This window comes from Mustela lutreola, chromosome 1, assembly GCF_030435805.1.
Source record: "Mustela lutreola isolate mMusLut2 chromosome 1, mMusLut2.pri, whole genome shotgun sequence".
NCBI classification, from domain to species: domain Eukaryota; kingdom Metazoa; phylum Chordata; class Mammalia; order Carnivora; family Mustelidae; genus Mustela; species Mustela lutreola.
The window spans coordinates 179,744,134-179,768,305 of record NC_081290.1 but is presented as its reverse complement, the minus strand read 5'-3'; the positions used below and the strand labels follow the sequence as shown (position 1 = coordinate 179,768,305).

The 24,172-nt window shown below is 42.9% G+C and overlaps 1 protein-coding gene across 2 annotated transcripts in view; it reads left to right on the top strand.

Annotated features, from left to right (window-relative positions):
• The first annotated feature begins 12,843 nt into the window (after positions 1-12,843).
• Positions 12,844-24,172, top strand: part of GUCY1A2 (guanylate cyclase 1 soluble subunit alpha 2) — a 332,057-nt gene continuing 320,728 nt past the window's right edge. The window contains exon 1 of one of the 2 annotated variants that reach the window (XM_059179573.1): positions 12,844-13,237. In XM_059179573.1, the coding sequence (XP_059035556.1) occupies positions 12,932-13,237 (306 nt within the window). In that variant the 5' untranslated portion in view covers positions 12,844-12,931. The remainder of the gene's footprint in view (positions 13,238-24,172) is intronic. The other variant, XM_059179572.1, reaches the window with a different exon arrangement.

The window sequence follows — 24,172 nt, the reverse complement described above, 5'->3', positions numbered from 1 at the left end:
TGCCTTCAGGGGTGCTGCTCCCTGAGATATTCTGCGTGTTGAGCTCAGTTGGCAAACCTGACTAGTTCGCATCAGTTTTCCTCCCAGTCTGGTCATTTCAGACACAGTGTCTTCCCTCCCGTTGGCCGACGTTTGTTCTAGTCTTGTACTCATGCTGATCGCATGATATCCGCCCCCCACCAGTTACCTTACAGTCAGTCATCTTGACAATTCCCAATGTTTACAGGGCCATCTTTCTATCCCTGTCCTATCTTTCTATCCCTCTCTCCTCCTTTCTGACTCTAGGGCCTTCGGGACCTGGCTCATGATTGCTTTCCAAATATGATTTGCGCTTGCCTGCTAACTGAAAGGAATTCCTGGGAGCCAATCTTTTCAGCTTGTGTGGATGAACGTTCTAATGCAGCTGAGGAAACCAAAGGCAGCAAGCTCACACCCTTCCTCTGATAGGAAAGGGAAATGTATTAGATCGAATGTGAGAGCACAATGTATTCACTCTCAGTCAGTGCAGGATGATTTTTTTTGACCACTCTGGTTTTTTAGAATCGTTTTCACTGAGTCAATCACATGACTGTCTCAAGACACCAAATGAAGGGATTTTGTGTTTGTCTGGGAGGTACAAGACACATCGCTGACCCTAACACAGGAGTGGCACCTATTGAGTCTTTTGGGGGTTCCATTTTTTAGAACATGTTTTCTATAGAGGCTAGCTTTCCTCCTATTGGTTTATTAATGACCGGTGTGCTTTGAAAATTGGTCCTTTTAGACGATAGGAAGCTGAAATAGGAAGTGATGCATTTTATTGACTTGGATTATATTCTTGGATCATATCATAGGCAAATAACAGGTAGCAAGTGTGCCCCAAACTTAAGTGATACAGATGATGGTTGTCTGTATGCATTGTGCATGTGTGTGTGTGTGTGTGTGTGTGTGTGTGTATTTGGAGGGGAGAGATCACGAAGAGATGACATACTGTAGTTTTAATCACATGCAGCTGATTTCTTGGACAACTGAGGCAGTCTGTTTTACTGATTTATGTTCTTGGAAATAATGGACTGTAGAGAGGAGTGGTTAGTTGTATAACACCATCTTAACATCACTTCCCAGGCAAAAAGTTTTTTCTCAGGGGTTGCCCGACAAAGTCCAGAGTAAAGCCTTTTCCAGTCTGGTCTTTGTTTTCTTGTTCCATTTCCCATGATCCCTCAGTATTTATTTTCTTCCCCTTTTTGGACGGTATACCCCAAATACTCTCTCCCCCATGTCTAGTTCATGCCCTTCCATTTTTTGTGATGTTCCCCATTCTTCAAAGGCCCATTCGGGTCTCATTCCATTCATATGGAAATGGAGTTCATCTTTCTTTCCTTTTTTTTTTTTTTTTCTTAAATACTGGAACTTCTTTTCCATAGGACCTCAAATCTGGTCCTATTTTGTACAACCATTTAAGTTTTGATATTAAATTTTCGTTATGCTTTTTAGAGTGTAAGTTCTCCAAAGGTACGGACCATGTTTTGTCTTTTTAATGTCCACTGTGCTTTATTTATTTATTTATTTATTTTTAAAGATTTTATTTATTTATTTGACAGAGAGCACAAGTAGGCAGAGAGAGAGAGAGAGAGAGAGAGAGAGAGAAGCAGGCTCTGCACTGAGCAGAGAGCCCGATGCGGGGCTCGATCCCAGGACCCTGGGATCATGACCTGGGCCGAAGGCAGAGGCTTTAACCCGCTGAGCCACCCAGGCTCCCCTGTGCTTGGTTTAATAATGTACCTTAAGCTCTCATATGTTGAGTATGAATGGATATGAGTGAATTAACTTAGCCATAGCGGGCATGTGCAACTGGATTAATGCAACCTATTTTTACTAGCTGAGAAAACAGCTCAGATACCATTCTTTACAAATAATGAGCCAGCCTTTTTTTCCCCCTCCCCAAGGGAGTCTTTTTCAGAAACAGTCTTCTACAATCGAGCTATGAAATGAGATTTTGCAGTGCTAAGAGCTCTACCTGTGATTAACTATGTACTCTTGGACCACGGACAGGTCCCTCAATCTCAGAACACCTTCGTTTCTCTATCAACAAATGCAATAAAGTTCTTTCTTTCCCCGGCTTGACAGCAGATGTTATAGGGAATAATGAGCCCTACCTTTGCCTTTCTTGTTTTTTGTTTTTTTTCAAACAAAGAAAATTTTCAAGATTTCAGGGTCTGTTTTTAAAGGAAAAACATAAACAAGTATTTCATGAGATAATATTGTTCTGCTAAACTATTCACATATACAGCCTTTGGTAAAAAAAAAAATCATATGTATAAAAATGAAAAAAATATGTATAAGGAATATCAAAAGCAAATATTCTATATGTCTTTCCAGATTATTTTATTTCTTACTAGGTAGTCAAAGCTTTAGTTGATAGACAATTAGCAGGTTGAAGTATTATACATTTTCAAATCATAGAGTAATGCCCTATGCATAAATCAATCATTTAGGTAATATTCTGTACACATATTTATTATAGCAGAAAATGACATTAAAATGCATAATTTTCATTTTACATTTGTAAGCTCTTCATGTCTATTAACTCAGTTAGTGTTTATAATCAAGAGAAAAGGGAAGCTTTTTTTAAGAACTTTGGAAGGGCTGAGTAGACCGACTCCTAGTTCCCGAATGGGGCAACAACAGTTTCTCGCATGCTGTGGTGAACTCACAGGAGCATAGGGGCAGATAGTGGACATTTGAGGGAAACAGACCTTTACTTCACACCTGTTGGAAACTGACTGGACTATTAGTCTGAAGTCGGTGAGAATTTTAATACTGGATGGTGCTCCATTATTTCACTCACTTCATGCATTTGTGAAGCTGGGTTTTGGAAGTTGCTGCGATAAAAAGCAAAAGCCACAGGAAAATCAGTGTAGAACAGGAAGTGGGGATGACCTTGCTCGGTCTCATCCCAAGGCTGGAGAAGCTGTGCAGTCCTCAACTTCATTAATTAGTTAGTTAAAAAAATTAATGAAATAATTACTATTATTTAAGAATGAAATCATTTTTCCCCCACTTTACATGTATTTTTATGTTCTACCCAGCTGTTAGGCTGTGGATGCTTATTACACTTCTTGGGTGCAGCTACCTTATACATTGAATTGTCAGCTACTTGTTTTGGTCTAGGGTGCTGTTAAAATTATATAGACAACCTGAAAACCAAGAAAATTTAGGATTTAAAAAAAGATTTTATTGACTTATTTGACAGAGAGAGAGAGAAATCACAAGCAGGCAGAGAGGCAGGCAGAGGGGAGGGGAAGCAGGCTCTCCGCTGAGCAGAGAGCCCTATGCGGGGCTCGATCCCGGGACCCTGGGATCATGACCTGGGCCGAAGGCAGAGGCTTTAACCCACTGAGCCAGCCAGGCGCCTCTAGGATTTTTCTTGTCTGAGATGAAAGAGCCAATCTGGGGTGCCTGGGTGGGTCAGTTGATTAAGCATCTGCCTTTAGCTCAGGTCCTGATCTCCAGGTCCTGAAATCAAGCCCTGCCTTGGGTTGCCTGCTAAGCAGGGAGTCTGCTTCTCTTTCTCTCTCTCTCCCTTGACCCCCTCCCACTGCCTGTTCTCTCTCTCTCTAATTCAAATGAATAGAAAAAAATCTTAAAAAAAAAAAAAGAAAGAAAAGAAAGAAAGTGCAGAAGCTTTTGGATTGAGCAGGGATAAGTACAGTTTATGTCTGCGTAATCTGGACAGAGACACAGAGTCACCTATGGGGCCTTGGTGCAGAGGATGTAGGCTTTGGATTTCCTGTCAGAAATCCTGTCTGCCTGGTTACATGATGCTTGTTCAGAAGTGAGGTCTCTGCTTCTATGGCCTTGATGAGACCTTACTGTGAAGTAGAGAAATGGAGCATTTTCTAGTTCACTGCGGTGGTACACACATCCATCTTTTTGGGTCCACCAAAAAAGAGGAATTAATGCCCATTTTTCTCTCTCTAAGGAGAACTGTCAGAAATGACGAAACATGTTTATTTTAAAAGTTTCACATTTTTTGGTAGGGAAATGCTTTACAGTTGTTTTTTTTTTTTTTTTTGCTTCAGAGTTATTTTAACCACTTTTTATGCTTGAAGTGATCTGTTCACTGCTGAGGTCACTCATTTCAATCTCGACCTTGAAACACTTTGCAGAAATGATTACAACAAGAGTACAAATTGTGATTTCTTAATTTCTTAAATAATTTTCTTCTATTAATTATTGTAAGGGATCTGAGTACATTACCAATTAATCATTAGTAGGAATGTTTATTTTATATCTAGTGACAAGGCACAACATTTGAATCTTAATGCTAAAACTTTTGAGAATTCTAGTATTTATATTAAAATTGAATTTTAAAAATAGATTCATTGTTTTAAGATGATGATTAAGTAACAGACTGAATAGTCATGACAAACTGGGCATATTTAAGTAAATGTCTGTTAACATTAACAAGGTTATATCAAGATAGTCTTACTGATAATTCATACTTATTATTGCTAGCTGTCAAGCTTAATAAGTTGCAGACAGGAAGATATGATTCCTTTCTATAATATAATAAAGCAGACAGAAGAATTAGGTTATGAAAAGACAGGGAGATGGTGAACATCTAACCAAATACAATTGAGTTGAAATCTTTTTTTTATCCATTTAATTCTATGGACCATGTTCATGGCAGCTTTGAGTCAGGAGAAGGTCTTAGGCAGTAAAGGAAGGGTCTGCAGAGGAACTGTGTTCCCAGAAAGGGTAAGATAGGGAGGAAGAGAAGCTGACCTTACGATGTGTGTGGGGGTGAGGGAAGTTTTTGAGGCACAAGGTACATCAGGAGTGAAAATGAGTAAAAACAGAAATAGAAAAATTATAAAATCTTGGGGATTGATCATACTCTGGAGATTTTGGTTTAGAGGTGAGGGGTCTAGTCATGGAGAAGTTAAGCAACTTGCTTTTGGTCACCCCAGCTGGTTATTAGCAGAGCAGCTGCTAGAGAGCAGAGCTTCCACACACATCAGTGGTTTTCCATGATATTTTGTGCCAGGGAATAATTCCAACATGTTAATTGTGTATGCAGTATTTATTTGTAATGCCACAAACCACTCACATTGTGATTTTAATTCATCATATTTGTTTTTCTCTGTGTTTTTAGGACATTTGAGGACACTTAACAAGAGGGAGGCAGGAAACGTGTTTCAGTGGGCAAAGCATAGGCTCGGGACTCAGGACTGGAATGATGACTCGTGTTTATCACTCCATGACCCCCGCGAAGATGTTTGAAATCTCTGTGCAAGAATGTTCACATCTGTCATATCAGGATAATATGTCCAGTGGTGGCATTGAAAAGATTAAATGAAGCGAACGAACAGATCCTGGTCCATAGTAGGTTCTTGACAAATTTCAGTTCACCTTGGCTTACATAGATTTGGAAGGCGATGGTCTGGAAATAATTTAGAATGTAAAAGGTTTGGGTAAAAGGGGGAGAGAGGTAGTTAGCAACGTGAGAAAAGGCGGGTAGACCACAACTGAGTCATTTACTGACAAAATACTGCTCTTATTAGACTTCTAAGGACAATTTTGTGGTCTACAAAAACATGTAGAAAGCGGCACAATGATTTTGAAATGTAGTCTGCACTTAGTATGTGAAAAAGAATCGTAACTTAAGTCAAGTGTGTAGAGAACTAATGATGTTGAGGACAAAATGGCTGGGTATCATAGGAGGCATTGACTTCTAGGGTCTTTTAGAGGAGGATTGATTTCTGCAGGGCATGATGGAGAAGAGCCATATAGAGCCACTTAAGAAAGAGAGGGTTGTCTATCAGAGGCACCAAAAGACACAGAATACTTTTCCCTTTCTCTTACTTTCTTGCCTATAGTAGCATCCACAAGAAGCAACCATCCCATTCATAACTCATAAGGATCTTTCTGGAACAAATTCTACTAAGTGTTGCATTAACTTTATTATTTTCCTTCCAGCACTAAGCCCCTTTGCGTTTTCTTGTTTTGAGTGACAAGTACTTCATTGTTTCAGCATGGTTTTATGATGGCGTAGAACCAGAGGATGGAGGTCTGCATTGTCTCCCATGTGTCCTTTCACATATGAACAAAGCAGACGGTTCTTCGCAAGTTGTTATGATCCTTAATATCTAGTTTCACTTACAAAATTATACAAAAACATGAAGCATAGTATCTTCACTCTTATTTGTTCACAGACTTTCACCAAAGAGGTGTGTTTGCCCTCTTTTCAGCAAGACAATGTGAGAAAGTGAGAGGTATAGACAGATCTCATTCAGGGAAATGTGTCTGTGGAGTTAAACTGCTGGTGAAGGGTGTGTGTGTGTGTGTGTGTGTGTGTGTGATTTTCTAGGTTAGGGATCCAGAAAAACTTGCCCTACTTAAGCATTCACCAGCTACTACATTTCATTAGAGAACTTGCTTTAATGTTACATGTACAGTTCCTGGGAGGAACCAGATTTATGTAAAGGCTGATTATAGGGAGAGATCTCCTCAGGTTTCTGATATCAGGAGGAGCTCTGCTCCAAGGAACACTTACACAGATGTTGCAAGTTTTCTTGCCGGAGACTTAGATGGATGAAAAGAAATTAGGAAAGAGTTTGAAGCTCTGAAATGCAAAGAATTGGGGGAGTGAGGACTGCCTGTAGTTTTTATTTGAATTTGATAGAGGTTGATTTTTTTTTTTTTTTAACTATTCTGGGAAGGATGAACATCAAATTAAATGAGAAATGTAAATGACAGGAGTTTACAAATAATGGTGTTGTAGAGGAAGGTAAGGCACACACAACAGTGTTATGTTTAAAGGGGGCATAGTTACCATCTTAATTAAGGTGGAGAATCTGTTTGCTTTTTAAAAAATATTTTGGAGGGGCACCTGGATGGCTCAGTGGGTTAAGCCTCTGCCTTCGGCTCAGGTCATGATCCCAGGGTCCTGGGATCGAGCCCCACATCAGGCTCTCTGCGCTGCAGGGAGCCTGCTTCCTCCTCTCTCTCTGCCTGCCTCTCTGCCTACTTGTGATCTCTGTCAGATAAATAAAGAAAAAATCTTAAAAAAATATTTTGGAGCATTCCTTCCTTTTTTATTGGTGTAAAATTGGTGTATAACATTATATTCATTTCGGGAGTACAGCCTAATGATTTGGTTTTTGTATATGCTACAAAGTGATTATTACCGTGAATCTAATGATCATCCATCACTACGCCGTTGACCCCCTTCACCCATTTTACCTACTCCCTCCTATCTCCCCCTCTGATAACGGCCAGTCTGTTCTCTGTATCAATGAGATTTGTTTAATTTCTTCCTTTGCTTCATTTTTCAAATTTTTGCATATAAGTGAAGTCATATAGTATTTCTCTTTCTTTGTAGGAGTTATTTCACTTAGCATAATATCCTCAAGGTCCATCCATGTTGTTGTAAATGGCAAGATTTCATTCTTTTTTATGGCTGAGTAGTATTCAACTATATCTATAACTATCTAACATCTTTATCCACTCCTCCTTTGGCGGACACTTAGGTTGGTTCCATATTGGCTATTCTAATAACACTGCAATTGAACATAGGGATACGTGTATATTTTTAGATTAGCGGTGGGTGGTTTTTTTTTTTTTTTTTTTTTTTTTAAGATTTTGTTTGTTTGACAGAGAGAGAGAGAGCGTGAACACAAGCAGGGGCAGTGGGAGAGGGAGAAGCAGGCTTCCTCCTGAGCAGGGAGCCCGATGCAGGACTTGACTGCAGAATCCCAGGGTCATGACCTGAGCTGAAGACACACACTTAACTGACCAAGCCACCCAGGCACCCCTACATGAGTGTTTTTATTTTCTTTGGATAAGTACCCAGAAGTAGATTAGCTGGATCATATGGTAATTCCATTTTTACTTTTTTGTGGGACCTCCAGCCCTTTTCCATAGTGGCTGTACCAATTTACATTCCCACCAGCAGTGCTCAAAGGTTCTCCTCCAAATCCTCTCCAACACTTGCTGTTTCTTCTCTTTTTTGATAATAGCCATTTTAACAGTTACGAGGTGACAACTCACCACGGTCCTTATTTGCATTTCCCTAATAATGAGTGATGTTGAGCATCTTTTCATGTGTCTGTTGGCCATCTGTAGGTCTTCCTTGGGAAAATATTTAGATCCTCTGCCCACTTTTTTTTAAAATTTTTTATTTTTTATAAACATATATTTTTAGTCCCCAGGGGTACAGGTCTGTGAATCACCAGGTTTACACACTTCACAGCACTCACCAAAGCACATACCCTCCCCAATGTCCATAATCCCACCCCCTTCTCCCAAACCCCCTCCCCCCAGCAACCCTCAGTTTGTTTTGTGAGATTAAGAGTCACTTATGGTTTGTCTCCCTCCCATTCCCATCTTGTTTCATTTATTCTTCTCCTACCCACTTAAGCCCCCATGTTGCATCACCACTTCCTCATATCAGGGAGATCATATGATAGTTGTCTTTCTCTGCTTGACTTATTTCGCTAAGCATGATGCACTCTAGTTCCATCCATGTTGTCGCAAATGGCAAGATTTCATTTCTTTTGATGGCTGCATAGTATTCCATTGTGTATATATACCACATCTTCTTGGTCCATTCATCTGTTGATGGACATCTAGGTTCTTTCCATAGTTTGGCTATTGTGGACATTGCTGCTATAAACATTCGGGTGCACGTGCCCCTTTGGATCACTACGTTTGTATCTTTAGGGTAAATACCCAATAGTGCAATTGCTGGGTCATAGGGCAGTTCTATTTTCAACATTTTGAGGAACCTCCATGCTGTTTTCCAGAGTGGCTGCACCAGCTTGCATTCCCACCAACAGTGTAGGAGGGTTCCCCTTTCTCCCTCTGCCCACTTTTTAATTGGGTTGTTTTGTTTTTGTTTTTGCTATTGAGTTGTTGGAGTACTTTATGTATTTTGGGTATTAATCCCTTATCAGATATATGATTTCCAAATATTTTCTCCCATTTAGTAGGTTGCCTTTTCATTTTGTTGATAGTTTGCTATGCAAAAGCTTTCCTATTTGAAGTTGTCTTGTTTGTTTTGGGTGTTGTTGCCTTTGTTTCTATTTTTTTTTAAGGTTTTTATTAATTTGAGATAGAGAAAGTACATGACTGCACAAGCAGGGGGAGCAGCAGAGGGAGAGGAACAAGTAGAATCCCTGATGAACCGGGAACCTGATATGGGGCTCGATCCCAGGACCTTGGTATCATGACCTAAGCCCAAGGCAGATGCTTAACCAACTGAGCCACCTAGGGCACCCCTTTTGCCTTTACTTTTAGTTAGAACCAAACATTCATTGCTAAGATGTCAAGGAGCTCACTATGTTTTCTTCTAAAAATTTTATGGTTTCAGGTCTCCTATTCACATCTAACTCATTTAGAGCTAATTTTTGTGTGTGGTGTAAGATGATGATCTTGTTTCGTTCCGTTCATGTGACTGTCCAGTTATCCCAACACCATTGAAATGTTCATTCGCATTGTGTATTCTTGGCTCCTCGGTCATAAATTAATTAACCGTGAGACTGTTTTCTTATTAAGGAATCCTTTCCAGTGCTTGATCAATCTACAGTGAGTCCTCAGGTGCCCTCACCAGCCTCATTAACAAACCAACTACATTCCTGTATTTTCTTTCTCCAGTAGGAGACTGGGCTTTAAGGAATTTATTGAAGCATGATACGTCTAGCAGGACTAGACTTGTGGGCATAAGTCTGTGCAAGTTTCTTTTCCTAAAATCAGAACACAAACTCTTCCTTATAAGGCTTTTTTTTTTTTAAAATTATGAGAATAGTTTGCATTTCTTTTTGAGTATAGAACATAGCATTCTTCATACTGGGAGCTTTTGAACCCTAGTCCTGCACAGAAATACAAAGGAAACTCTTGAAAGTAATACAGATGATCTACTGTCTATATTTAGACCTCCATTTGTTTATAGTTTAAAAATCACTAGGAAAACCGTGATGAAAGGCAGGGTAATTTATACAGAAAATTGTGAGACTGCTTCATCTGGTACGTTCTGTAAGAGTCTTTGATGCAAATGGTTCACATAAAGCAAAAATGTCCCAGCGGTTCAGAGTTCTTTCTGGCGGTAAACTTCCAGTGTAAACAGGAAGACTTCTCAGGCCTCTTGTGGATTTTACAAACAAACGATGCTCATTGCTGTTGTACTCAGTCATTTTCACTGTGAGGCAAGAGGTGGAATGTTTAGGAAATGTTCTGATTTTAAGTTCAGCGTACAGGTATTTACCGTCACCGTGAAAGAACTTGTGCGCTCATGTGTGCGCTCAAGCAGAAGTTCAGGAGAAGAGTGTGAAGGGCGTAGGTTACTTAGTATCCTTAGTAGAAGCTATGAAAGGCCATGACAGAAGAACTGACCAATTACATCATCATTATAAAGAAGCGAACTAAGAACCACCATTCACGCTGTGACGGATATTGCACAGCGAGATTATTGAACAGTTTCTCCCAAGTTAGAATAATGGAATTTTCAAAAGAACCATCCATTGTATTTCAGGGGAAAAAAGGGACCAGAGAAACTTTTTTTTGCAAAATTGATGACTATTCTTTATGATAAGAAGTATAACTTTTGTCTAATTTTCAGTGGAAACAAATACATATAGAGTTAAAGAAAGTAATGGGAAAATCAACAGGAGATATACTGCACAGTCAAAATAATCATAGTAATAATAATTATTATTATACATAATTATGTATAATAGTAACTGTAATTATAATAAACATTATTTTAAAAGAAAACGAGGCCTGAATTTCCAGTGCTAAGAGAACCTATGCAGTTAGTGATTTATTCAGTACGTTGAGAAAGAATATATATATTTTTGAAGGGACGTATGTGAGAGCACACACTTTTTATAACTTTAATGTCTATTTAAAATCTGAGAATAAGGGGTGTCTCTAAATTAACTGAGTGGATGTTTTCCAAAATATAAAAGGAAACCTCGAATAGCATTTCTATTTATTTGGGTCCTCATAAACAACTAGGAAGAATTAGAGTTTAAAAGCAAACGAGTTGGGTATAGAGCAAAGGTGTCTTGTGTGTGTGTGTGTGTGTATGTGAGAGAGAGAGAGAGAGAGAGAGAGAGAGAGTAAATACACTCAGTAAACTTCATCTGCTTTCACCTTGGAAGGACTAGTTCTTTAAAAAACAAAACAAAACAAAACAAAACAAAACAAAAAACGCTTTGGCTTCTGTATCCTTGAACAACTGAAGCTGGAGCCCCTGAACTTTTCTTTCCAGAGGAGTGGAGAAGGTCCTCATCTGCTTTGCTGCCGGGGGAAGCACAGTCTGGGACCCGTCTTGGCGACACCCTTATTTGCGCCTTCTTCCCATCCCTTTCCCTAATGTCAGAACAAATCCGAGGCTTTTCTGGAGCTAAATAAGCAGGCGCAGTGGGGCCGGGCGCTGAGAGCGGCTGCTGGTTTGCCAGGAAGCAAGCTTTGTGGAATGAAGCAGCCTCACCGCAAACTGGCGGCAAGAGATGAGCTCGCGCGGTGGCGAGTCCCTTCCCGAGCTTGGAAAAGCCTTTCTCCCCGTTCTCCTTAAGCTTTCGGAGCAGCACTGGGCAGCCAAGTGCAAACGGATCGCGTGTTCGGCGCACAGAGCAGGGAGAATGAGAGAGGGATGGAATCACTCCCTGGTGCTCCCCCGTCCGGGTCTTAGGTAGTGGAGGCTGCGGAGGAACTGTCCCCAGCCCGCGACGCCGGCCCACGCGGCTGCAGGTGGCACGCGGAGCTGTCCAGCACTCGTGCGGTGCCGGCGGGAGCCCCCAGCCCCGCGCGCCCAGCGCGCCGGTGCTCAGCAACAGGGCTTTCGCCCAGCAGATGCTGTCCTCATTCGCTGCCTCCCGGCCCTGGGCTCGCTCCGAGCCCACGCGGCCTCGACCCAGGCGAACGCTCAGCTCCCGGAGCTGCTACCGCAGGATGGGTGCCAACCCGTTGCCCCTTCACATCCCTGGGAAGCGTCTCCTCCGGAATGGGCGGGCTAGACCCACTGGCCTTTCTCCTTGCCACAGAACTTAAATAAACTCGGAGGAGGGCAGGAAAGGACAGCCATGGACCCGAACTCCCCCACTTCGCGCCCCCAGGCTTCCCAGAGGTGGCTCCGGAGGGAGGTCTTCCGCCGTCGCCCCGCGCCCCTCTCCCGCACGGCGCCCAGCGCGGCCGGACCGCTCCCGGCTGCCGCTCCCGCGGACCAGGGCTGGGGCATTTGGCGTTGGTGGCCCTTTGGACTGATCCAAGCCACCGTGCGCTCCTCCTCGGAGGAGGGAAAGGTGGGAGCGGGGAGGGCGCACAGAGGACGGCAACCAAGTGTCCTCGTTGCTCCTGAAACGTGGCGACAGGCGAGGCAGAGACTCGCAATGAGTATGATGGCGACACGTGATACCGGCGGAGGGAGCGCATGGGGGGGGCGGGGGGGACGATAAAGGGAGAAGGAGGGAGGCGGGCAGCGAGGGGAGAGAGGCGGGAGGCGAGGGGCGGGAGGAGAGCGGGGAAGGGGGGCGCGATCGGCGCGCGGGCGGCAGAAGCTCTGCCTCCCAGACCGCACGGGCCGCAGCCCCGCCGCCCGGCCGCCCGCGGTCGCACGCTCGCAGCCTCGCCGCGACCGGAGCGCGGCGCACTGCCCCGCGCCCAGGCGAGCGCAGAGGCGGCGCCGCGCGAGCAGCAGCGGAGGTGGCGGCGGCCCCGAGCCCAGCCCGCTGCCCGCCACCCGCCGCCGCGCCCGGGCCCCAAGTTCCCGCCATGAGCAGCCGCCTCTGCGGGCTCCGCGGCTCCGGGGACTCCCTCCCGGCCGGGCGCCACCGCACAGCCCCGCGGCCCCGACGCGCCTAACGACGCCGCCCGCCGGTCCCCCTGCCGCCGCCGCCGCCGCCCGCGCCCCCGCCGCCGCCTCGGCCGCCGCAGCGCCGCCCGCAGCATGTCTCGGAGGAAGATCTCGTCCGAGTCCTTCAGCTCGCTGGGCTCCGACTACCTGGAGACCAGCCCCGAGGACGACGGGGAGTGCCCCCTGTCCAGGCTCTGCTGGAACGGCAGCCGCAGCCCGCCCGGGCCGCCCGAGCCCCGCGCGGCCGCCGCCGTCGCCCCGGCCCCGGCCGCCGCCTCCTCCGCCGCCGCCGCTGCCGCCGCCGCCGCCGCCACGGCCGGGGCCAGGAGGGCGCAGCGCCGGAGGCGGGTCAACCTGGACTCGCTGGGCGAGAGCATCAGCCGCCTCACGGCGCCCTCGGTGAGCGGGGGGCCGGAGCCCCGGGGTCGGGAAAGTTGGCGCGGGGAGCGCGGGGGCGTGCGCGCCGAGCCCGGCCGCTGGGGGGCGAGCCGGCCGCGCCCCGGGCCTCGGTGCCCCGCGGACCCCCGGCCTCCCCGGACCCCTGCGCCCGGCCGGAGGGGGGCGTGAGAGCGCGGCGGGCGCGGGAGGGGAGAATCACTCTGCCGGGGGTCCTCATTGGGGGCCCTGGACGCCCACCCCTAAAAAGCCGTGCGCTCGGCTTGGTGTGGGTCATCCCGGCGGCCCCGGAGATCCTCCACACCCACCTGTTCTCTTTCCCCCAAACTTTCCCAGGCACTGTGTTCTGCACTTGCCCTTTCTGGGTCTTTCATCTCTGTTCTGCAGGATCCCAAAGGAGCCCCTACCCCTTCCAGGAAACTCTTCCGCTCTTTTTTCCCACACTCTCTTGGTCTTCGTGTGACCTTCTCTGACATCTCCGCATTCCACAGGCTCTCTGCCTTCTGTGTCGCATCCCCTTTCTCAAGAATCTTCAGGAACTGGCTGTCAGATACTTTTTTTTTTTTTTTTTTTTTGAGTTGCTTTCAGATGATGAAACCTCTGGCCTCTTGTTTTCTCCCCACCCCACTGCCTTTTCTCCCCCCCGCCCCCCCTGAGCATTTACTGGCTCAACTTTCTTCTCTGGGCAAAGCCGGTGCCTGCTTTGCTAAACCTGTCTGGTGTTTCTTGCCCCCCTACCTCCTCCTTCACTTCCTTTTCCCTGGGCCTTTCAGTGCCCCCCCCCTCATTTTGTCGTGGCTACCTTCTGTTAGACCCTTTATAACTATCTGTTCAATGAATCGCTGTCTCCCCAGCCCTCTCTAAACTTGTGTTCATTCGGGGTGTCTGTAGCAGCAGTTTGAGGTGTACTCCCGGCTGCCCCGCATTCTAGACATTTTTCCAGAGCGCTTCTGCCTCTCCCTGCCTGGGTTATTGGGCTGCCCTTGACTTTTACCAATTCAGGGATGCCAGACCTCCGTTTTGGTCTTTCTGGGACCGATGGGCACTGTTTGGAAGGAATCCACTGCACTGCAGACAGAATCTTAAGGAGACGGACTGTCAAAGCTCCATTCACCTTTTATTCTCATGCCGGTCTCGGGTCCAAGGGCTTCAGTTCCTGACAGAACTTCTACCTATGCGCCCCTGGGACTCTTCTTACTTTCTCCCAGTTACCAAAAGTGAATGGGAACATTGATCTTGTTTGACTTCTCTGGAGTCTCACTTTTCAAAGCGCTCTTGCAGTCGAGGGTAGGAGGGACCTGAGAAACCCGGGGTTTCGGGGTCTGCAGGGACAGGGTATTAGTACCAGGCAGTCCTACGAATATCTCCATGGCTCTTGCATTAATGAAGAATGACCTTTTCTTTCTTTTAGCAGTGAATCATCTTATTTACTTGTGCATTTTCTCTTCAACGTATCTTTTTCCACCTCTTTCACTGATAACCTAGTAACAAAACTCGGATGGGATTCCCTACTCTTCCCTACTCTTCGCTCTTCTTTACTGCAAATATTTCCCAAGAAAGATGATCTTAGGAACTATTGGATGTGGCCAGCTGTTGAAATTATATGCCTTTAGGAAAGCAGGACAAGTCATCCTGCACGTCTGTGGTTTTGTGTTAGTATCTAAAGCAACATTTGTGCAATGTAGTAATTCGTCAGTACAACAGATTCGTATCTGATACTGTGATTTCACTAAAGATAATGAGGAGTTTGGGGAGGTTGTTTTTATAATCTCTGAGTTTTCCTTTTGCCTGCAAATCAGAATTTACAGATCTCCATGGCATGTACCTCTGGTAGTACCTGTATAATTGGAGATTCTTTTCAACAACTTATGTGAGAGGTGGATAGACTAAACTGAATCCCAGTATTTGCTGTCAGAGTAAGAAGGAGGAAATCGTTTCTGGCTTTTACCTTTACAAGTCAAATTTGAATGACGCTAGCTTTTTGATGGATAAAAAGCCTGTTCCCACATAACGGTTATGGTAACATAAGGATCAGAGGCTGTAGCTAGAATGCTATAACATACAGGTAAATAGAGTGTAAATCTTTTCAGTCTTAGAAGGTGTGGCTAAGAAATTTTGCATTGGCTAACTATATCACCTATGGACTTGGTAACACAAAGATGACAGCAAGGTTCTATTTCAGAGCAGTGGCTTATTTCTGGGATCTCCACCCCTGTGTTTTTATTTGGCGATCTAGAACACTGCTTCAAGAAGTTTCAGTAGAATCATTTTCCTACGTGGTCAGCATTCTGAACTTCTCTGGAAGCACTCAGGGAAACAAATGATGTCTTCTCCATTCTCTTTCATTAGAGCCGAATGGTTATTTTTTAAAGAAGTAATTTCATAAAGAATAGTTATAATTCAGCAACAACAAAAAAATAGCTGCAATTCAGAGGTGGGAATTTCGGGCTGTTTTGAGTGTTGGGAATCTTTCTACATTCTGTCACAGTATGCTTCGGGTACAACTGTCCTTGCTGGGCAAGTTCCTGCCTTCTTAGTGGCCTCATCGTGGAAGGTTGTGTCAGTCACTGGAGATTGGTCCTTTGTTCAGAATAATCTGGAAGGAGGAAATTTAATAAACACGAGGATATTGCCAAGCAGTTAAGCTAGTCGTTTGATCATTGGAAAATCCTAACTCAGGTTTATGACGTTTTTGACAGTCATTTTCAGATGTATTGGGTATAAATATTGTAATACTTTCCACCATTTTAATGATAAAAGTAAAATGAATTGATGAAACTGAAAAAATTCCAGAATTTGGGAGACCTGGTCCTCTCATTCCGTGTGCCTTGGATGGCTAGCTACTTTCATACCTCTGTGCACCTGACTTTCACGTTTTAGAAGCCTTCTTGTCCATAAGGTGTTATAATTACGATCCTTCCCTACTCTCGCATTCTGTGAAGACATGTTTTTCAAGCTTTTGATAAACTGTTATAAGGGCATATAAAAGAAAAGCCTGCACCTATCAGTTTTAAAGCTTCTCACAGAATATATTACTTTCCTAAGTAGGGACATCAAGGTTCTATTAATTCCATGCAATTATTACAAAATATTTGTGGCTCTACTGAGTGGCAAATATTGTGCAAAGCTCTGGTAATACAAATTCCAAACAAAACATTCCCAGTCTTCGACCTCATGGCACTTCTTTAATTATAGCCTTTATTTTAAGGAAGCTGTATTGAAGGAAAACGGAAGAACTCCGATGGTCTTGGAGCTGTCTGGGGGGAAGTTCATTTATCATTCATTTTGGATAATTTTGTTCCCTCTGAATCTCTGGGGCACAGCCATAACAATAAAAATAAACCCTAACAACCTGGCTGAAGATACATAAATCGCTTATTACATTATTTATTTTGAAATCATTTACTTGGGAACACATATGGAGAAACAGCTGGGGATTTTACATCAAGGGGGAATTTAGTAACTCATTTATTTCTATTTTGTTCTTATAAATGGGAGTTGCTGAGAACCCTATCACTCAGACCCCTGTTACTTATTGGTTTGAGGTTTGCTAATGTGAGCCTATCAGTGAAGATATTCCAGAAGCTCAATTTAAGGTCACGGCTTCCCTAGTTTGCTTGTCAAGGAGCTATGGGTTGTTCAGCCGTGCAGGTGGCTCTGAAGACTCCAGAGGCCACGGGGAGGAGAATGACAGGAAGAAAACTCACAAGACTGGAAGGGTGCCACGTAAGGGGGGAAAAACCACTGATGGAGAATAATCCAGGAAACTGAGAGAACAGTGTGGAAAGAAAATGGAAGGGAAGCCTGGTCTAAGTAGCAAAAAAGCCAGACATTGTTTCATTATTGGTGGAAAGGAAATGATGTTGATACATGCTTAGGAAAAGGACATAAAAAAAATTACATATTTAGCTTCCCCTGATACTAAATAAAGTGAATTCTCTGGATAAACCCTTCAAAAAAACCACAAAAAACAAAAAACAAAAAACCCCTTAGAATGTGACTGCGTTACTAACATGTAAATAATGAAAACTGAAGTATATTTGGGAGCTACGATGTTTCATCAATTTACATATCTTACTGAAATTTTTAATGATTAGGGGCTCAATTTGGCTGATAAAGTTCTGAGCAACACATTCATTAGAATTAAAAAGTCAGACAAGAACTATTCTAGTAGCTCTATGTTTTCATATTTGTAGAAATTAAATACTGCGATCTGACATCAGAACTTAACGGCCATCTAGGGCTCTTCCAGACCTCTTCCCTGGTCATTGGCAAACAGTGTGGCAGAGCTGAAGGACTGGGAATTTGATAGCTGTGGGTTTGAATAACTCTCTGATGAGCCCCTGACTAAGTGTGAGACCCTGCAAAGGCAACTCCTACCTTCTTAGAGCCTTAGCTTCGTGTTCTGTGGTATATGGATAATAATTACCTTGTACATTTGTTGTGAAAGAGGAGCACTGTTCTTTGTGAGACGCCTTCAACTAGTCAAATGTTAGTTTCAGACCAAGGTCTATTAATTTCAGTCGAAGTTGAATGTCTCCAAATGATCTAAAAATTTTCCTTCTTCTGTTCATTCATTCTTTCTTCTTGTCCTTGTCCTTGTTCTTGTTGTTCTTCTGTTTCTCCTTATTTTTCTATAATTTACCTGGTAGTAACCTTATGGAAAGAGTTTGTGGGTTACCTGGTGTCATATACTTAAAAAAAAAAAAAGTGATAAGGAGGATTTTATAGTGTTGGCATTGCGCAGCCAACCCATTAAAAAAATTACAACTGGAGTCCCATTTCGGTTCCCTGGCTAGCACTCCTGTGTGCGCACAAGCATCTGCAATCATTGCGGATCCAGATTTTTCCAGCAAACTGCTGAATGCTTATGTGGCAAAATGAAAACCACTCCTGTAAATTCTTTAAAAATACAAGGACATAGATATTTGGTGGAATGGGGGTATTTCACAATAAACCACTCCAATATTACAGAGAAAATAAGGAGGTGACAGAGAAACTGCTTATTTTATTTGCTGAGAATTTCAAGGGTTCCCCATCCATTGCATTCAAACTAGTTCGTATGTGTGTTCAGGGATTTAGGCAACTGTGAGGTGTGGCAGTTACCCCGGGAATGACATTGGTGTTTGGTGGACAGCGCTCGATTCTTGTTTGGCTGCTGGCTCAGTTGTTAAGCCTTTATTCTGAAGACAAATGTTGACAATGAAAAATGCCATCGTTGGCGATTATTAGTTTGTAAGCAGAGGTGATAAGTGAATATATATCCCTTCTTAGTATGTAATTTATCTACCTTGAAATACTGGGAGATGTGTGGGGAGAGTACTCTCACGTGTTTCCCTCTACGTCTTCATCCCTCTCGCCATTCTCCTTTATTTTGTCTTGTTCCCTGTATCATATGGAGCTGAAGGTAAAAATTGAAAAAAAACCCCACCATATTTCTTTGAGTATGATAGTAAAATAAATGCATTGTCTCTAGGTGTACACGGCATTGGCTGTGAGTGAGCAAGAGGATAGAATGATCTCTTTTGGAATTTCAGACCTATCTCGGAAGAAAAAAAATTAGGGGACGTAAGCAAGAGAATATTTGTGAGGGCTCTCCAGTGACTGAGTTTCTCGCAAGACCTTCTTTGATGCATGAGCTAGAGAGTTAGCTCAAAATTTAAAGTTCCGCTTTCTGAATTCTCCTACCTCATTGCTCTTATGTTTATCCCATATTTAGCACAGTGCCCAGTACCCGATGACTGTTCCGTCAGATGCTAGAACAAATGAATGGAATCTCTTTGTTTACTTGTCCAATTACTTTATTTCTATTGTGTTTGATGTTTCTTGTGTTGTATTTGGTTCCACCGAAACAAAATATCTCGATTTTGTGCCCAGATACTTTCAAGTATGGAAACCTGTTGGAATTTTACCTACACCTACCACGTAAAGCAAAACTTCAGAATGCAGTCGTGTTCACAGAGAGCAGATGGAAGAATTTCCTCCTTCTGGAACTTGTTGAGTGGCCCTTTTGTATTTTAGGAAGTTAGGTAAATGTGATGACTCTCTTCCACTTTCCTTATATTTTCTGCTCAGACTTTTTGTACAGTTCTCTTCCCAATGAAAGAAAAATGTTTGTCAGCAAGTGGGCTACTGTTGCCAAAAATGCACTCTTAGGGGATGGAATGACATAATCTTATTCCTCAAATATTGCTTTGGGACAGGATCTGAAGACCCAGAAGTATGTGCTGTGAGCTCAGAGCACCTCATAAAACTGAAAATTCCAGACGCGAGTGACTTAGGAAGTAGGGGAGCTGGAAATATCTCCGAAGCCTGGAGATTTGTTGGGCTGTGGTGGGGAATTGAGAAACAGTGAACATTCCTATAAATAGAACAGTGAGAAGTCACTTTCTGTACAGGCTTTATTTGAGGCTTATTAAACCACACTTCCTTGAAGCTAGTGGTTGTCAAACCTCTGTGAACATAAGGAATCCCTGAAGAAAGGTATGAAAATGCAGATTCCTGGGCCTTTTCCTCAGGAGGACTGGTTTGTAGCTCTAGGGAGGGCCTGGGACTTTCAGTTTTAAACCATACTCCAGGTGATTTAGGCACACCAAAGTTGTGCCAAAAGGAGACTGAATTCTCTACCTTTGGGGTCATCAATCTGGGTTTGGTGAGCTCTTCAGACTGAGTTGGTATTTTTGTTTTGTTTTGTTTTGTTTTGTTTTTGGAAGGAATGAATCTGGAAATAACTCCTTTGGGATGAATATGTCCCAGGCAATTACTGTTCTAAGAGGAACAGAATACAGGTGGTCACTTCGAGCCACCTCTCATGTTGTATCATTTGGGTTCAAAATAATCTTGTTGGTCGTGTGGTAGAAAGTCTCTGAAGTTTCGCTGTTTGTGGTATCGATTGTGACTCTCTCCCTGTTCTTCCCAAGGATGCTTTGTTAGCTACCTCAGGTTCCTGTTCAGTAGGTCACGTGTCAATGCTGTCAGTGTCCTGTGTTCTCTGGTTTCAGGATACAGAAACAGCTATTCAACACTGCCAGGGACGGTAGAGGAGAAGGGAGGAGAAGGGTTGTTCCAAGGGTCCACTTGACGTTACACTCAGCATCTGGTTTTCAGAGTGAGACTGACATGGCATTTCTTAAATGTTCCATCTACTGGTTCCTTTTGGAGCAATGACTTGTTTGTACGCCTGTACATTTTCTTTTTTAAAGGTGAAAGGAGAAAGAAACAGATCTGGAAGTCAGAAAAAAAATTTTTTCCTAGAAAAGAAGCAATTCAGATAGCAGACATAAAGAACCACCCTTCCAACCCTACCAAAACATGGAAGCTACAATAATGGTTGCTAATTTCTACATCTGTAGCTGATTAGTCTTCCTCTTTCATTCAGGGACTAAATTGGGTAGGAGTTCAGTTGAACTCACCAAACACATGGTGATCCAACATTTCAAGAAATTTGCATTTGCAGAGAACTCTAGAACCAATCTGTCATGAGAGGAGGCTGTCTGTGTGGAAATCCTGATGTTATTTTAATTATAAGTCCTTGAAGTCACCTTGACTGCTTTTCCTTTCATGGCACTATGTTTGTTATGTGTGAGTCGGCTGTGTCCTGTGGAGGAAATAAAAATGTTCTAAAACATGCTTTCATTTCTTGTTGCTTTATGCCCGTTGCTCCTTCATGCATGAACCCTCCAATGTAATGTTGGGAGAGAACGGTTTTTCTAATTAGTCTCATGCACACACAACCACAGATAGAGCCACACCCATCTTGTTTCTTGTCACTGCAGTATTTTCCCTGTGGAGCGCTAAGTTACTGCTCACATCTCTGTAATAGGACTTACAGTGTTGTAATGGGATTCTGGTTTATTCTGCCTCTTCGAGACAGAGATCTATATATGTTCCTGCCTAGCAGAAAGTCTGATTTATAAAGACACTCAATAAATGTTCGCAGAATGAATAAATGTTGAATAAATCCTTACAGACTTTGTGGTGTATCCAGTAATGCTTTGTAGGTTACCATGATTTTGTGCTGCTGTATTTTATTATTATTATTTTTAAAGATTTTATTTATTCATTTGACAGAGAGAGAGTATACACAGGGGAGGGGCAGAGGGAGAGGGAGAAGCAGGCTCCTCGATGAGCAGGGAACCCAATGTGGGACTTGATCCCAGGACCCTGGGATCATGACCTGAGCTAAAGGCAGACGCTTAACCGACTGAGCCACCCAGGCGCCCCTTGCACTGCCATATTTTAGCTGATTATTTTAAATGTTCTGTTGGTAATTTTTGTTTAGTCACAAAGAAGAGTAAATATGGTATCAAAAACTAATGTCCCTCCATGTTGGCTAATTGAATTTTAAAAAAGGGTAGCTATAGGTATCACATATTTTAGAGTGCTTTAATATTTTCAGAGCCCTCCTGTATTGTGTGTTTTATTGTAGCTTCATAATAATCTATAGATTTTACACTAGTGAGTTATGCCAGTGAGTATGATTATGTTAAATTATCTTAAATTCCTAAACACACACGAACTGTTTGGTGGAGCATATGTGCTCTCACTTATAGGCGTTTGCGTATTTTCTGTTAGAGATGTGGATCTCTATAAGATACAAAGATAGTATCTCCACTGTGCTATTTTATTTATTATTATTTAAATGGATAAGAAATCCTGTATTCTCATAGATTCTATTAAATAAAAATCTTCACAACCAGCCGATCCCCGTACAGTAACTACTATAGGCAAATAATGGCACAGGGGGTCCCTGGGTGTCTCAGTTGGTTAAGTGTCAGACTCTTGATTTCCAGGTCATGCTCTCAGCATCGCTCCTTCTCCTCGTGTCCCTCCCCATGTTTATGTTTTCTCTCTTTCTGTCTCTAAAATAAATACATCAGTCTCTCCCTCTCTCTCTCTCTTTCAGCCCTGGAGAGATAGAGTCCTCGGGAAATTGATAAAGCTAGAAATTGTTGATAGAAGGAATGGAGAAGAAAACTGACCAGGATCTGGTAGAGATATTATTGGTTATTTTTTGAAGGCCCAGCTAAGGTTAGGGATAATGAATTTGTAGCTTAAACTGGATGGTGAGTATGACTTGTAGAGGTATGAAATGGTGAAGGTATGCATTGTATATTAGAAGGCCTATATCTCAGATTAAGTTTGAGGCGATTGGGGGCAGTCATTAAAGTGGAGGTTTTTGGTTTGTTTATTTGTTTTATCTTGGGAAATAATGAGAATGAATGCCAAATGGGGAAAGGCATTTCTAGCCATCTGATATCAAGCTTATTTAATTTATATCTGGGTCTTATTCTTTCCCTAGTGAATTGATTCTGTTAGAATAGTTGATTGGCCCCCAGGTCTCCTCCTCTCCCTCCAAAAAAAATCCCTCAGAATCAGGAACTCGTATCAAGTTAGTGATTGAGAAACTCAGTTCTAATTGCTTGATTAGAATTTACATGATGTTTTCAGTATTAGAATTAATCCTTGAAACACAGAAGAACATTAAGTTACATCATTCATTGCATTATTGATGGGTTCCTAGTTGCTACACAGTAAGGTTTCCGTCCACTCAGACTTGGTATGTGAGTAAGAGAGCCTGTAGAATATAGAGTAATGGTGGCCACCAATACATCTCCTGTTACACTGGAGAAAACCGTATTTTTTCCCTCCATCCATCCCTCCCTCCGTCTCTCTCTCTTTCTCTTTTTCTTTTACCAGCAGACATTTTCTTACCTGAAAAGGTGAAAAATTATTTTTGGTCAACCAAACATTCTAAGCAAACTGTTAACATCTGCAGTAGCAATTTGGGAATAGATGAAATTCAATAAAATATCTTAAGGGTTATGCAATTCTTGTTGTGTTCATCAGCCTTTGAAAATCCCAGAGCCTGTCTTGAGGGTTTCAGTGCCTCACAGTCATCGTGATGCATTGTAATGACCGTCTTGCTGTAGGTGTGTGGACATTCTGGTGAGTGGAATATCCTAGATGATCAGATACTTATTAACAGGACATTTCTTCCTCATGGGGGTCCCGGAGAGCTCCATGGTGCTTGTGGTCTCTGAGTTTCTCACACTCCAGTAGTGTCTCTTCAGCAAGGGGAGACAAAAGATGGGTAGAGTTTGAAAGAAGTTTTTAATTAGAGTTCTCTGTATCATTTGGCTAATGTGCCTGTCTTGTTTTGTTGAAATATGCCTGTGTGTGTGTGTGTGTGTGTGTGTGTGTGTAAACTACAATTCAATGAATGCTGCATTCTGATTTTTGTTTTAATTTGACTTTGGGGAAATAACTTCCGTCTCTGTTTTCCATCTCTAAAATCATAGGTACTAATGCAAACCTCTTACTTTAGGGTAAATATGTAAGAAAATGCAAGTAGTGAGTTGGAGACATTGTGTTGAACTATTATGAATTACATCATTGTGCTGCTACGCCGATTTTTTTGAGGAGCAAGACTTTGTTTAGATTCTTTTACTCCCTGCATTCTGGGGAAAAAAAACAGGTTTTGGAGTCAGACACGAACTGTGGTCATTATTTTGTGCATTCTTGGATAAGCCTCTAGGGGACTCAGCTTCTTATCTATGAAGTGATGGTAACCAGTGGCTGATTAGCTCAGTTGGTTAGAAAATGGTGCTGATAAAATGAAGGTAATACTTTATTGGATTATGAAGATGAGAAGGATAATGATAGAGTATTTTGAATACTGTAAATCATCAATGTTGCCGCCTTTCTCCAGCCCCCGCTTACCGGCTCTTTCCCAGTCTTCCTATTGTTAATCACATCTCCTGATGCCTTCAGTTACCTTCAGCCACGGTTTTTAGCAAAATGTCCAGATGCTCCCTTTCATCATAGGGAGTATCTTGTTCAGCATTCTTGTGCTCTTTATGGGAAATATTTTCAACATTTTTGGGGATGCAGCCTTTCAGGGTTATAAAATCTTCCAGGAATTCTGTTCTAGAAATC